General features: G+C 59.1%; 1 protein-coding gene across 1 annotated transcript; it reads right to left on the bottom strand.

Annotated features, from left to right (window-relative positions):
• Window positions 1–7,430: 7,430 nt before the first annotated feature.
• On the bottom strand, window positions 7,431–10,368 carry NPM3 (nucleophosmin/nucleoplasmin 3). The gene is made up of 6 exons (XM_084290234.1): window positions 10,282–10,368; window positions 9,067–9,152; window positions 8,753–8,872; window positions 8,288–8,381; window positions 8,068–8,197; window positions 7,431–7,949 (listed from the first exon to the last, which is right to left on the bottom strand). The coding sequence occupies exons 1-5, from the start codon at window positions 10,313–10,315 to the stop codon at window positions 8,085–8,087; spliced, it is 447 nt and encodes a 148-aa protein (XP_084146360.1). The 5' UTR covers window positions 10,316–10,368; the 3' UTR covers window positions 7,431–7,949; window positions 8,068–8,084.
• Between the last annotated feature and the right edge of the window lie 4,140 nt (window positions 10,369–14,508).

The raw sequence follows: 14,508 nt of genomic DNA, 5'->3' as shown, positions 1-14,508 counted from the left end.
CGCGGAGCCGGTGCGGGGCCGGGAGCCCGGGACCCGGCGGCGGGGAGAACCCGTTTTGGGGCGGGGGGACCCGGGGGGGGGCCAAGGGGGGCGCGGCGCTGCCTCGGCTCCTCGCCTCCTCTCGCCCTGCCGGCGCGTCCTCCTCGCCCCGAGGAAAGGAGGGCACAAGCGGCTACAGAGGGGGAAAAGCCCACCCGTCCGCCCTCCCAGCCCCCGGGGGGCTCACGGCTGGCGGCCCCCCCCCCTCTCCCTCCCCGACCCCACCGAGGGGAGCCCCCCCCCCCCCCACGCCCCCTGTCCCCCGTCCCGTCCCGCTCCCGGCCCCGAGGTCCCGGGGGGGGGGGGGGCGGGCACGGAGCTCCCGGGGGGGGCCGGCCCCCAAAAGGGGGGGGGTGGCAGCCTCAAGGGGACCCCCCCCTCCGGCGGTACCTGCCGAGGTGGGGGGGCTCCGGGCCGCTCGGAGCCGGCGCTACGGGCGCAGCCGCCTGCGGGCTGCTGTCCCCGCGCCGTGCCTCAGTTTCCCCATCTGTAAAATGGGGGCTTAAGGGCTGGTGGGGGGGTGAAGGGGGGGAGAGATGGAAGCCCTGGAGGGTTTTCCCCGCTGGGGACACCACCGCTCCGCAGCGCCTTGTGGATTGGGGCCGAGCGGGGCGAGCCCTCTCGCTGGACGTGCCAGACATTAAAAGGATTACCGGGGCGGAGGGAGGGAGGGAGGGAGGGAAGGAGAGGAGGGAGGGACGGACAGGACCTGGGGGGGGGGGTGTCGGATGGAGGTGGGGGGCAGGAGTTTCGAGAGGCTGAGCAAATACCGCAGCCGGAGGGGGGAGCGGGGCAGCGGGACCCCCCTTCCCTCCCCGAGCATCCCCCCGGGGCTCTTACCTGCTGCGGGCACCGGGCAACCCTAGAGCCGGCTGAGGGGGGCCACGAAGGGCTGGGGCTCAGCCCCACAACCCGGGCAGGGCCTCGGAGGGCTGCATTGTGCCGCCGAGCCCCGGCGGCTGCTCCCGGCCCCGCCACCTGTAGCGCACCGGGGCGGGGGCTGCGGCGGGCGGGCGGCCCCCGGGGCCCGGTACCTGGCCGGGGGTCGGCGGTGGCGGTGGCGGGGGCAGCGGCGGCGCCGCCTCGCTCGGTGCTGAGTGACAGCCGCTAATTTGCCGGCCGGGCCCCGCTGCCGGTCCCCGAGCTCCCCGCTCCTTCCTTTATCTTATCAGAGCCCATAATTACAATTGCTATTTTGTTTTCCTCGAATCAGCAATCAGCGCTATCTGCCGCCGCTGGGAAGGCAGCTCCCGGCAGCCGGCCTCTGAGTGACAGCACACACGCACACTGCACACACACACACACACACACACACACACACACGCTTGTGCACAGCCCTCCTGCACACACACGCACAACCCCCCGCACGCTCCCCGCACCCACTCGTGTCCGTGCACACGCACAACCCCTGGGCGCACACCCCTGGACGCGCACGCAGCCTTTCCACCCACGCTCAGCGGCCCTTTGCACGCCCCTCTTTGCACACTCACCCCACACACACCCGTAGGGAGTCCCCCACCACACTCACGAAACGCTTTTCTCTCCCCTGGGCACGCTGGTGTCCAGTTTGTGGGGTTTTCCCCTTGCTTGGGCACCCCAACTCCACGTGCGCCCACGCCTCGTCCCACCACACACTGTGTTTTACCCCAAAACGCTGCCTACAGCCACCTCAGTGGGTGTCCCGGGGGGGCAGGTGCCTGGGGCTCACCCGCTCTTGCCCAGCACCCCACAGCCAGGCACAGGAACCTGGACATTGCCCCATCCCCAGGCTGGCCCCACAGAGCTGATGGAGAAAAAAAATCCCTACATCAGTATCGCCAGACCTAGCAGCGTGCAGGGTTATACATGTAGGGTGGGTAGCCACCTTGTTCTGCCCCAAATTTCCCATAGGATCAGCCTCTTGTGCATTTTATTCCCCATTTCTTAATGCAAAAGGAAAAAAAAAGTCTTGGGCAGAGCCTGCGTTTACCTGGCAGACTTCAGGAGCACCACCAGAACAGGCAGGATCGGTACTGAAGATGCTCGGTGAAGCAGAAGAGGGCTCCCACAGGCTCTGCTTGCTGGTCCAGCGTGGAATTTGGGAGAAAAACCATCAAACTGATGTGCTGAGGTGTGGATGAGGCAGCTCCCTTGCCCATAAATCTGTCTGTTTAGGGAAAAGCTGGCAGGGATGATGAGATATACCTGATGCTCTAAGGTAAAAAATAATAATAAAAAATAATAATAAACTTACTTTTTTATGCATAAAAATGAACGAGGTTTAGACACAACATCTCTTTCCTAGATGCTGCTCATGGTCACGAGCAGCCAGCCCCATTTTAGCCCCCGTGGGTACGGGGCCAGGCCACGTGCCAGGCTGCACCCCCCCGTCCGACACGATGTGCACGACAGCGCCGTGTCCGGAGCAGCCCCGGCTGCCTCCAACCGGGAGATTTACAGTGTCCCAGAGGGGGTCAGAGGCGGCCGGGAGCTGACAGCTCCGTGTGTGCCCCCTGCCCTCGGCAAACAGCCTCAAGTGCCAGTCGTGGCCGTAAAATCGGGCCGGCACGGGATCACCGGGGGGCGGCCGCACTTGTGCTGACACGGGGTGACAGACGATGCTCCCGCTCCTGCCAGCAGCCCGGGAGTGGGGCCAAGGCCTCTACGGCCACATCGCTCCCACCTTTGGGTAGGTGAGGGGCACGGCAGGATGGTGAGGGCAGCACCCCGAGCAGGGACAGGGACCACAGCGCTGAGCCTGAGCAGCAGAGGAGAGCAGCATCCCACCACGGGGCCAGCCTGAGGGCGAGGAGAGCTCCTCTCTGCAGGCACGGTGGGGTTGGAGAGGGTGCAGAGCAGTTCTCTGAAAGGGGACAGAGGGACAGCACCAGCAGGGTGAGGGCAGGATGGGGCTGAAGTCTGATTTCATGCAGACGGGGACACCTGAACCCTGCAGCTGAGCATCTCCCTCCCCTCTGACACCACTTGATGGAGAGCCAAAATTCATGGAAACCAGGAGTTTGCAACACTTTACAGCCAGGTCTGGAGGATGCTCGGCCGTAAACCACCTCAAAAGCACTCGGAGTCTTGCCACAAAAGCCAGAGGGACGCCAGCCCCAGCGCTCTTACCCTGCCCAGCCCGAGCCCCCTGCCCGCTGATCCCACACGGCATTAATGGGGCGTTGCGGAGGCAGCAGCAGCTCCTGCATGGCTGAGCGGTGAGCAGCAGCCCCGGGGCAATCCCACCACTCACCATTAACCCGGCCTTCCCCCAAAAGGGAAGGAACTGGGCCGAAGCCCCCCAGGATGTGTTACATGGGAATGACCTTGTCTGCGCTACCCACAGCGCCGGGGCCGCCCCGGGGCAAGCCAGGAGCGGGGAGGGGAGATAGAGCCCACTCACAATTCCCTCTCCTCTATTCAATTACGAGCAAAAGGGCTGAGGAATGGTTTGTAGGTGGTGGGAACACCAGGCCAGGGGAATAACCCCATGCTCAGCCCCCTGGAGCTGCACCCACCCCTGTGTTGGACCGGCCAGAGCGCCGTGGCCCCGTTAGGTCCCTCTGACAGCCTGCTCGTATGGCTTTTTTTCATGAAATAGGTACTTGCCTCTGTCTTTTGGAGATGATTTCGCCACCTCCTGCCCAGCAGCTTTCTGGAAACGTGCTCGTGGAAGTGCTGGTGACAATATCAGCTCCGTCATCCTCTGGTGGCCACGTGCTGAGACCCACACGGTGATGCTGCTGTGGATTAGAGCCACTGAGACTGGACTCCTCTCTCCATCCATCTCTGCTCCACCTGGGTGACACGGGAAGGAGCCCACATCAGCAGGGCCAGGCTGGGGCTGCTCACAGCCATGGGAAGCTCAGCACGGGGCAGCTCCACTCCTGGTCCCCACCCGGGGAGCATCCCCAGCCCTGAGTGATTTAAGCCCCAAATCAGGCGTTTTTGGGCAAATCTGCTCTGTATGTGGCAGGGGTTGGTGAATGAGCAGCCTGTCCACGAATAACCATGGCACACCTGCATGGAAAAAGGGTGACACGCGTGGAGACACGTGTGAGGGTGCACACACGTGGTGTTTGCTCACACCCACCCCATTTTTCCCCCCTTGCACAGCCCAAAGAGCCTCTCCAGGACCCGGTCTCAGCACATCCCCAGCTGGCACAACCCTCCCAGCACCATCCCCATGGGCTGCAGCACCAGACAGGGCTGGGACAGGGCTCAAAACCAGGCTGGGTGCTGGAGGGGCTCCCCCGGCCACCCAGGAGCTGAGCCAGAGCCCCCAAATGCCAGCCCTTTGCTGCCCAGCTCCCAGCCAGCAGCACCAGGGGATTTGGCTTGGGGTTGGGTCCTCCTGGGAAGAGGAAGCCTGCACCCAGCCCCGGTGCCTACGGGTGCTTAGGGTCTAAGCCTAAAGCTAACAGCAGTGGCCGGGGGGCTGGCGGCCGGCTGTAACTCTACCTCCGTTTGTTTGCTTACAGCATCCACCCAAAATGCCCGTGTGTGTCTCCGGGCCCCTGTGTCAGTGGCAGCTGAACTGCTGACCCCAGGAGTTTGCAAAACACCAGGGTTACGGCCCCTTTGACATCCCAGCCCGGCGGAGACACCACTCGTCCTGACCCTGTCCTGGGGATCCAGCCCCGGGCACCCCACATGGGGAACAGGGGGACGTGATGGGACCAGTGAGAGCAAACCCCAAAGGAACAGCGGGGTAGGCACGCTCCCACTGCACCTGCTGTGCCTTGTGCCAACCCCAAGGACCTGCCCTAAATCCCCTTACCCAAGCCCATCCCTCCAGAGAGCCCCCACAGCACCAAAGCGGAGCCACCGAGGGCACCACGGAGGCCAAATCCTGCCTGTTCTGGGGCTGCCACCAGCGGGGCTGGGATCAGGGAACCACACAGGAGGGTCCAACCGACCTCATATCCTCCTTATATCCCCTGCTCCAGTGTCCCCCAGGCACCACCCCGTGCGCCCCCAGCACCTCCTGCTGCAGCCCATAAAGCCACGGGGGTCCCGGCTCCAACTCCGCAAGCGCACAGCTCCCCTCGTGGGGCTGGGGACGTGTCCCCCTGCAAGGAGAGGCACCGACCAGCTCTCACACCCTGCGAGCACCCGGAGCAGAGCCTGTTTGGGGCCGTGCACCCAGCAGCTGGAGGAGCCCCATCCCCTCCTGGGGGCACAAAGACCCTCCAAGCCCGCATCCAAGCACCAAAACGACCCCAGCCTTGAATTTTGGCCTCTCAAACAGACCGGGCTGCCCCCACACAGCGCACCAGGGGCATTTTGCTGGCTGTAAGGTGGTGGTGATGGGTTGCAGCCTCTCCCGGTTGCAGAGGGAAGCAGAGGCAGGAGCGGAGCGCTGATGGAGCAGGGGACCAGCCCCACCTACAGCACGGCCACAGCTGCGCCTCCCGGCCAGCCGGGGGCTGCCGCCACATGCAGGAACATTTTTGGGGGGCAAGAACAGCTGGGACATCTCAAGGAACACCTCTCCCTGGCTGTGATCAGCAGAGCAGCTCCCCATCCCTCTCCTCCATCCCTGAAAGGCAACTCACGCTTGACCCCTGAAAGGAGGGAGTCCCGTGGGCTGGCTCAGCACAGCCACCCCAAATCCCTCCCCGAGCACAGCAGGCTGCCAGGGTGCCCGGTGCTGCCAGAGCAGGGAAGGATCCATCCCCCGAGATGTCAGCGTGCAGAGCCCTGAAATGCAGCAAAAAAAGGATGCTCGGAGGCAACCACCTCCCAGAGAGACCCCACAGCCACCTGCTTCGGGGCATCACTTGGCTCCTGGGGCACCAACATCTCCACCGCCCTATGGAGGAGCTCTGGACCCCACACCCTTACCCACACCCCACGTACGCACACACACACCCCCTTATTTTCCCCCTACCCCGTACAAAACAACGCAGCCCGCACACCAGGAGCACCCCGAGCCTCCTGCTCCCCCCCAAACCCCCCAGCCCGGCCGTGCCCGAGCTCACCTGCTCTCAGGCAGCCCTGTTTGTTTGCCCAAGGTATTTGCAGCCGGGGGCACCTGCTTTGATACCATCAGCTCGGCGAAGGAAGCTGCTCACCTAGCGTGACCCCTGTAATCCCATCCTTCCCCATCAAGCGCCGTGTGCGAGCGCGGCCCCCCCAGCACTCACCTCCCAGCACATCCAGGCTGGGGAGAGAGGAAAAAAACGTCCCAAAGGCACCGAGAGCCCCTGGCAGCGGTGCAGGAGCTGGGAGAGCTGCTCACCTCTCTGCAAAGTGCCTTGGGTGCAACCCTGGCTGTACCCATACCCTTACAAACCCCTATTCCAGGCCCTAAATCCATCCTCTCCATCCCTGTGAGCGGCTCGGCCGGACAGCCCCAGCTCCAAAGCTTTGTCCCACGTCACCCCCTGCAACATCCCAGCATCACAGCCCGCGGAGCTCGCTGCCAGGTGGTGGGGAGGCTGGGGTGCAGATTTGGGGTTTGGAACCGGGCAGGTCCGCAGACCCCATGCAGGTTTCTATAAGGTCCTGTGCGCCCCTGCCCTGAGCATCCCAGGGGCTGCCCGGCCCCCAGCCCCTCTCCAAGGGCCAGAGGCACCGCGCTGCCCGCCTGCCATCTAGCGGTCCCCAAGAGGGACCCGGCAGCCCCCGCCGCCTCCTCGGCCCCACACACGCACCCAGACCCCCATCCTGTGCCCCCCTGGCAGGGATTGGTGTCACCCCACTGTCCTGGAGGGCTGGGGTGTGAGTGGTCTCTCCCTGGGCTCGTCAAAGGGTGTTTGGGGCCAGGACCCCGCTCATAACCCAAGATGGAGCAGGAGCAGAGGGTCTGCCCCGGAGGATTTCCTACCAGAGTCCATACAGCACAAGAAACTCGATGGCCCAGAGTACCAAAAAAGGCCAGCAGCATGGCTGGAAAGGGTACGGTGTTTCTCAGGGACAGCAGCAAACAAGAACTGGGACAGGGACCCAGGGACACAAGGAACCCCCTGGAAAAACCCTTAGGACAAAGCCAGCTGGGCTGCCAGCCCCCAAGGGTGTGAGGTGCCAGCTAGCCAAAGCACAGGGAGCCCCAAATCCCCCCCAACCATGTCAGGGTTCCCCAGCAAAGCTCAACCCCGTGCTGTGCAGTTTCATCCCTCCCCGGGATGCTGCTGGGGCGAGGAGAGCAGGACACGGGGCGAGGAGAGGCCATGGGGTGAGGATTCACCTCCTTGCAGGGACAGCACCCAAGTGGAGCAGATATAGGGCTGGGGCCCTGACCAGCTCAGCCCCTGTCCCTTGGTGCCCTGGCTGCAGTTTATGGGACAGAGGGGAGGTCCTGAGCCCCTCCTGGGTGCTCTGCATCGCAGCAGCTCCACGGGAAGCGGGGGGACACAGAGGAGCATCTCCCACCGCCCTGAGCATGGGAGGAAGCTGCCAAGCCACCAGACCTGACACCGGAGACCTTTATTCAGTGTAAAAATGTTTCCTTACAAAGCAGGCTGACCCCCAGCCCCTCTCCAAATCACAGGCAGGCTGTGAGCTGTCAGCCCACGGGTGAGGGTGCAGCCTGGGCCCCGGTTCCACGCTTCCAAGTGTATAAAAACAAGGTGTGAGGACAGAAAAACAGCCAAGAATGAGTGAAACTGCCTCTGCCAGGAGGAAGGGTGCACAGGGCAGAGGTCCAGGGCAGCAAAAAGGCACAGGGCAAGGAGCACCTCCACCACCCCCAGCTCCCAGCGGAGGGGTGGGGAGAGGGGATGTGCCAGCAGCACCCCTCTGGGGTTGGGATCAGCCTCCTAGGGAGGTGGGGAAGGAGACATCCCAGTGCTGGGAGCTCAGCACTCCCCAAAAAAGGTCCAACAGAAAAATAAAAATAAAAATAAAAACACAAAGCAGCAAACGTCGAGGTCCTGGCAAGAGGTGTCCGAGGTAAAAGTCATCCAGGGGGAAGTCTCAGCGAGCACCTGGGGGAAGAAGAAGCAGGCTGAAAGCAGCAGCCTCCTGCAGGGGGTCCCACTGCACAGCCCCCCCCGTGGCAGGGCAGCACCCCCCCCTTCTCTGCAGGGCTGCCCAGCCCCTCACCTCGCCCGCAGCCACCCTTACTGCTTCCTCCTCTCCTTCTTGGCTGGCACGATGGGGGCAATCTCCTCCTCATCCTCCTCAGACATGTCCTCATCGTCGTCGTCCTCAAAGGAAATATCCTCCCTGTGCGCTGGGACACACAAAGAGCTCTGTTACCCACCTGGGGGGGGATCTTCAGCCCTTGCTCCTCCCCAGCCTCTCCCCAGGCACGAGCCCTTACTGATCTGGTGCCAGCCAGCGAGGTGCACGGGGCCGGAGCCCGCTGCCAGGCGGAAAGTCACCGGGGGCTGCAGCTTGAAGTTGTCCAGGCTCAGCTGTGAAGAGACGGAGCCGAGTTAGGGGCAGAGGAAAGAAGCAGAGCACCCCGTGCGCCCCCGCAGGGTGCTCAGCCCTTGCTGCGTCCTTCTCACACCGCCCCTGCCCGGGAAATAGGCAAAACCCTCAGCCCCTTGAAGCCACCCCACTGATGCTGGGGCTGGGAGGGGGGTCTGGGGCCAGGGCTGACCCTACAGGGCTGGGCAGCAGCACGTACCCACACAGAGAGGCTCTGGGGGCACCTGCAGCCAGGCCAAGGCTACCAGGGCATCTCCCTAAAGGCAGGATCCTCACAGAAAGGCCTACAGGCACCCAGAGATGTCCAATTCCCTGCAGCTCTCCCGTTTGAGCCTTCAAAACCACCTCTTACCAAGGGCTGGCACGACAGCTTCAGGTTGGCCACGGGCACGGCGATCTCCTGGTTCTCGTGGTTTCGCCCCACCACCTCCACCACGTTGCACTCGTCCTTGGCACCTTCCGTGAGGCAGACCTGGGTGGGAAATGGAAATCCTGGGTCCTGCTCCCCCAGGAGACACAGCCGGGGCTCTCCAGGGGATAAGAGACCCGCAGCAATGCCCCAGCCCAGCTGCCACGCAAGGTGAGGTGCTGCTACTCAAAGCAGGGGATGTGAACCTCTGCTCATGGTGGCTGCCAGCCCCTGGGGTTTGTTCTCGTCTCTCTTACCACAGACAGGGCCAAGACGTGGTCAGAGTCGTCTTCCTCATCCACCTGAAACGTGTAGGATTTGGTACTGGCAGTCAGCTCGCAGCCTGGAAGCAAAAGACAAAAAAGACGAAGTGAGAAGCATCCCCCAGCACTGTGCACCCAGCACGACACCCTACAGGGACAAAGCTTGGCGTCCCCAAAAAAGCCTGCCCCCAAAACCCCACAGAACAAGGCTCATCCCCTCCAGAGCGCTGCAGAGCCAGGTCACCCTTCCTTAGGTAGGGAGAGAGGCAGCAGACAGAAATACTCTGCTCTCCCCAACATCAGCGAAGTTTTGCTCCAGGAAAAAGCTAGAAGTAGAGGCAAAAACATCGAGGAAGAGATGTGAGAGGTAAGGAACAACCCGAGGGGGCAGGGTGCTGGGAGTTGGCAGCAGGAGTCCCGAGACATTTTATTACGTGCGTCCAAACAGCTGCAAGAAGAAGGGAGAGGCAAAGTTACGTCCTGAGCTCTTACAGTCAGAATTCAGCCAGCCGTGGCGAGGAAAGGCAGGCAGAGCACCCTGGGCGTGCTTGCTGGTTGCAGGATGATTCACTAATGTGAAGCAGAGGGGAAAAAAAAACGTGGGGCCGAGCCCTGCGCACCAGGCACGGCATTTCCAGCCGAGAGAGAGAGAGGAGAGGCACGGGCCTCAGCAAACAGCTCGGGGCGAGCCCCGTCCCTAATCCTGCTCACAAATTCAGCTCACGGGGGCGAGGAACGAAACCCGGCTGCAGGAAAGCCTCGGGGGCTGCCCCACTTCGCAGCGCAAGCGGTGGCCGAGGAGCTTTGGGCTGGCCCCGGACACGTGCGCGCAGCCGGAGCGCCTGGAGAGCGGCGGGGGGACGGGGGGAGGAAGGGGAGGAAGAGGAGGAGGAAGAGCATGGAAGAGGACGAACATGGAAGAGGAAGGCCCCCCCGCCACCTCCACGTGCCCGGGCCCCCCCCCGGCCCTACACGTGTGCCCCCGTCCCGGCCCTACACGTGGCCCTCCCCAGCCCTCTCCGTGCGCCCCCGGTGTCCCCAGCCCTGCTTTTTCCCCCCACACGTGTCCCCTCTCCCATCCATTCCTCCCCCACGTGCTCCCCCCGCCTCCGACCCGCCTGCTAACTTTCCCCCAAACCTCCCCAAAATCTCCCACCCCCCCCATCCCATTTATTTACCCTCCTAAATCCTCCCCCCCGTGCCCCTCACCGAAGAGGACGCTGCCGGGTGCGTGCGGCTCCATGTGCGCGGCGCAGGGAGTGGGGCGGGCAGAGCCGAGCCGAGCCGAGCCGAGCCGTGCTGTGCCGGGATGCACCGCCCCGTGCCCGCCCCCACACACCCCAAAAACCTTCAGAGGCGGCACCCAGCGGCTGCCAAGGGAAGGGACTGTCCCCTCCGGTCCCCTCCTGTCCCCTCTGGTGGCTGGGGAGCGCACGGGGCGCCCCAGAAGGGCTGAGGGCAGCGCGCGGCTGTACGCGGTGAAATGCCGCATTTATGGGGTTTCTTATGGGGTTTCCGTTTCCTCGCTCTAAAAGGCGAAGGGTGATTAGCCCAGGGGGATCCTAATGGCTTTTCGTGGTAGAAGAGTGTTTCTGGGGGAACAGGGAGTCCTTAGGAGAGGATCCTAAATGGCAAGGGTGGGGAATAGCCCAAAAGTCAGCTTGGGGGCAAGAAACACCAGTGCAAGGGGAGTAAAGGAGTAACGGGAAGGGGGCACAGCCCATTTCCACTGCTTGGTCTCCAATCCCAGAGACTGTGTGCAGTACACCGGCCTCCACCTGCAGAGGAAGGGAAGGGAAGGGAATGTCCTTCATCACCCAGCACAGGGAGCAAGAGCAGCCTCCTCCACGTTTTGGGGGCAGAAGCTGCACTGAAACAGCTCCCTTTAATGGAGCGAGCTCCCGCCGCATTCTCAGTCAGAAATTGGCCCCCATTCCTGCTGCAGAGGAGACCTCCACCAGCCTGCCTTTTGCACTGCTCCAGCTGGAGCCGGCTCAACAACAACATGACAGGAGCTCTGAGGAGCTGAACCGAGGCCCAGAAAAAGACCGGCGTTACACAAGCGCACCTTGGATGCCTCTGAACTCGCTTCCTCCCGCAGCAGCTCCCGCGGCCATCTGGCTGCAGCACACAGCAGAGCCATGTGCATCTGCAGCCACGCACCGGGAGCAAAGGAGGCGAGGAAAATTCTGCTTCATGCTCCCTTAAAGGAAAAGTTTTCGGTTCAAGATCAAGATCAAGCCTGGCTCTGAGGCTGGGATGAGATTTGCAAGGCGTGGGTGCAGCTTTTCTTTCCTTCAGTGCCTACCTGAGCCCAACATCTATGTCCAGGGCACATCAAGGAGTAAAGAAAATGTGAATCCCCTCTTGCAGAAGGGATTCTGCAACAGAGGGAGCAGGGATGCCTGTGTTTATAACAGTTTCCCAACTACTTGACACCGAGAGGCAAGTGGAAGCAGTTCTGGGATCCACCCACTCCCCAGTACATTTTCTTTAACTCTCCCACTGTGCCAGCTGAATATCAGAGAGCACAAATTACTGGCAGCAAAAGCCTTACCTGCTCTGTGTTGTAGGGCTGCAGGCAAAGGCAGCGGGCACGAGACAGCCAGCCAGTGCCTCCTGTCAGTGCACAGTGAGGATAAAAGCAGAGAATTCAATCCTTAATGGGTAAAACACAATAAGCCTCAAAACAGGCAGTTCTCTTCTTCCTGAGCACGTCAGATATTCCAACTGACCATATTAACACCTGGCAGTTATGACCATCCTCAGCAGCATCAAGGCACAAGTTTCCACATCCCATTCTTGCTGTCCCACACCAGTCAGACAGGACATCCCCCAAAACACACTAAGGTGTGCCAGCTTCTCTCCCTCTCTAGCTCTGCAACCCCAATTTCCCCCAAATTCTGCAGAAGCCTCCCTTCTCTCAGCTCACATCACCCACAGGTGTCCACGCTACACCTCTGTTCCCTCCTATACCACCTCCCACAAAGAGGGGAACATCACACAGCCCCCTTCCCCCCTCAGCCTTAACTCCAGGGTCACTGCTCTAACCTCCCCCCCCCAGCCATCCTCTGGTCTGCAGTCACCAGCTACAGACCACAGCTCCCACCAGACACATGCCTTCAACCACAAACGAAATCAGATTTTGACCTAAAAATCATTTTTTAAAATTTGCTTTTATTCCTGTTTGACACTATAATCTACAATTCCACTCAGAAAGCCCCAAAACATAAAAAGCTACTCCCCAGGAAGATATATACACACATAGATTTTAAACATTTTTTAAAGCAGACAGCTCAAAGTCCAGAGACCATTTGCCTCGCTTATTTTTGGCTTCAGGCATTCATTGTTCCCAGGACTGGGGGATGCACAGAATGATTGCTTTGGAAAGTACTGCGATCACTACGTAGAAGTTGTAGAAATGACTGAAGTCCCTTTCATGCTGAAAAACTCACTCTGTACAGATTACACACTTTTTTTAGGCCTGCCCCTGAGCCCTTGAAATAGGTTATTTGGTCCTACTTACAGCAAAGAATCCTAGAAACAGGCAAATAAATTGTGGCTACTGATGACAGAGCGTAACAAGCTGCTCATGGGGCAGATGGGTTCTGCCAACAGCCATTCCAGCAGCAAGGTCCCGTCCCCCTTGGCACCAAACCCAACATAGAGCAGGGCTCTGACAAGTGCAGTGGTTCAGACAAAACACCACAGCACTGAACAGCTAGCATGGTCTAGCATGTGGCCTGCAGAGAGAAGATGAAGAGCTGAATATGCTTGTTTAGCATGGGAAAGAAAAGACTCAGGTATTAGAAGGTTGCGCTCCCCACAAGAGGGTACCAAAATGGAGCTGGGCTCTTCATGGAGGTGCTCAGCAGGACAGCAAGCTGATTATCATAAAGAGAAACACCCTCCCATGAGGACAATCAAGGAACAGAACACGAGCAGTGCTCTGATTTCTGATGTTTTTAAAAGAACTGAGGGTCAAAATCCCAAACAACTGGATTTGAACCCCATGCTGATTCTGCTTTGAACAGAAGGCTGGACAAGATGACCACTCAACATCTCTTCCAACCTGGATTATTTAATGTTAAGAGGTACAAAGCAAATGAAAGATCACTATTTTATTTATTTTTGAGAGCATTTTCAATTCAGAAACCATTGCAGTTGCTCTACTACCATCAGATCTACCTGTGACTTCTCACGCATTCAGTCCCAGAGCAGACCACTTTGTTACAACAAGGAAAGAACACACACAATTATAGCTGCAATTGCTAATTTGAGAGATTATTTCCTCTGCTGCTAAGGCTATCTGCCAATACTTACCTAGTCAAGTAATTTTCATTTCATTGCTGAATCAATTGAAGAACACTTATGCCAATTTTCAAGCACTTCCCATGCTCAGTGATCTCTTCAGTGCTCTAATTCCGTGACAGAGCAGTGGCTGCTGCATTTAATCAAAACAGCCTCCCTGTATTTTCAATTGCTTTTGCATACTTGATTCACAGCACGCATTTGAGGAAGGGTGTGATCCAAGACCTTCCCGTTTTTGCAGTTGGCTTACTTTGGACATGGCCAAGTCACTGCCATTTCTGCTGCAACTTCACGAGAAAGGCTGCAACACCACAGATAGCTACATGCAACACCTGATATTCTGAGGGAAAAGTACCATTTTAATGTAACACGTGCTTACTGGATCAGGAGAAAAGACTTGAATTACTAATCTCCCTACTTAGTTTGAATATTATGTTCTACACATAACTGTGAACTTCCATGGCAGGTGGAGGGATGTTAAAGCCATTCTTGTGAATGTAATTTATTTATTTATTTTTAATTAAATGCACCCCTCTGCTTGGCTGTAAAACCTATCTCTTTTGCTTGGTGGTAATTCTTCTATGTAGGAAGCTGCTTGCTTTAGCTGTCAGGTGTTTGGCTCCGTATGTTAGATTTTGCTGATGTACAACTACAGCCAGATCGTGGTGCTACCATGTTCACCTCTTACATGCAATGCAACCATTCCCCGGGTATTTTTTCTCATGTTGCTGCTGCTGCCAGACTGATTTGGTTTCAGTAACTCTCAAAACCCAGCTGCTGGCTAGGAAAGAAAAAGGTATGAAAGGGTAAACAAGTGCTGTTGCAACAAAGTTCCCACCAGCTTTACCAGACACCAAAGATTGCCTTGAAAAAAAAAGATTTTTACAAAAACAGGTAACATTCAATTGAGCACTGCCACTCTGAAGATTTTGGAGTGAATATTTTTGAAGGATCTCAGAAAACTCACCTATGATAAGCATTAGCACAGGTAAGTGTCCACCATGCAACACTGCCACCACCAAAACCCACGAGAAGTTTCTGTGACAGCTGATCACACATGGCATGACGCAACACACACTGCCGAGGCATTTTTGGTTCAGGAACCTCACACAACAAAAATACACG

Source organism: Netta rufina (genome assembly GCF_964035555.1).
Source record: "Netta rufina genome assembly, chromosome: 7".
Lineage (NCBI taxonomy): Eukaryota > Metazoa > Chordata > Aves > Anseriformes > Anatidae > Netta > Netta rufina.
This window is presented reverse-complemented; position numbering and strand designations above follow the sequence as displayed.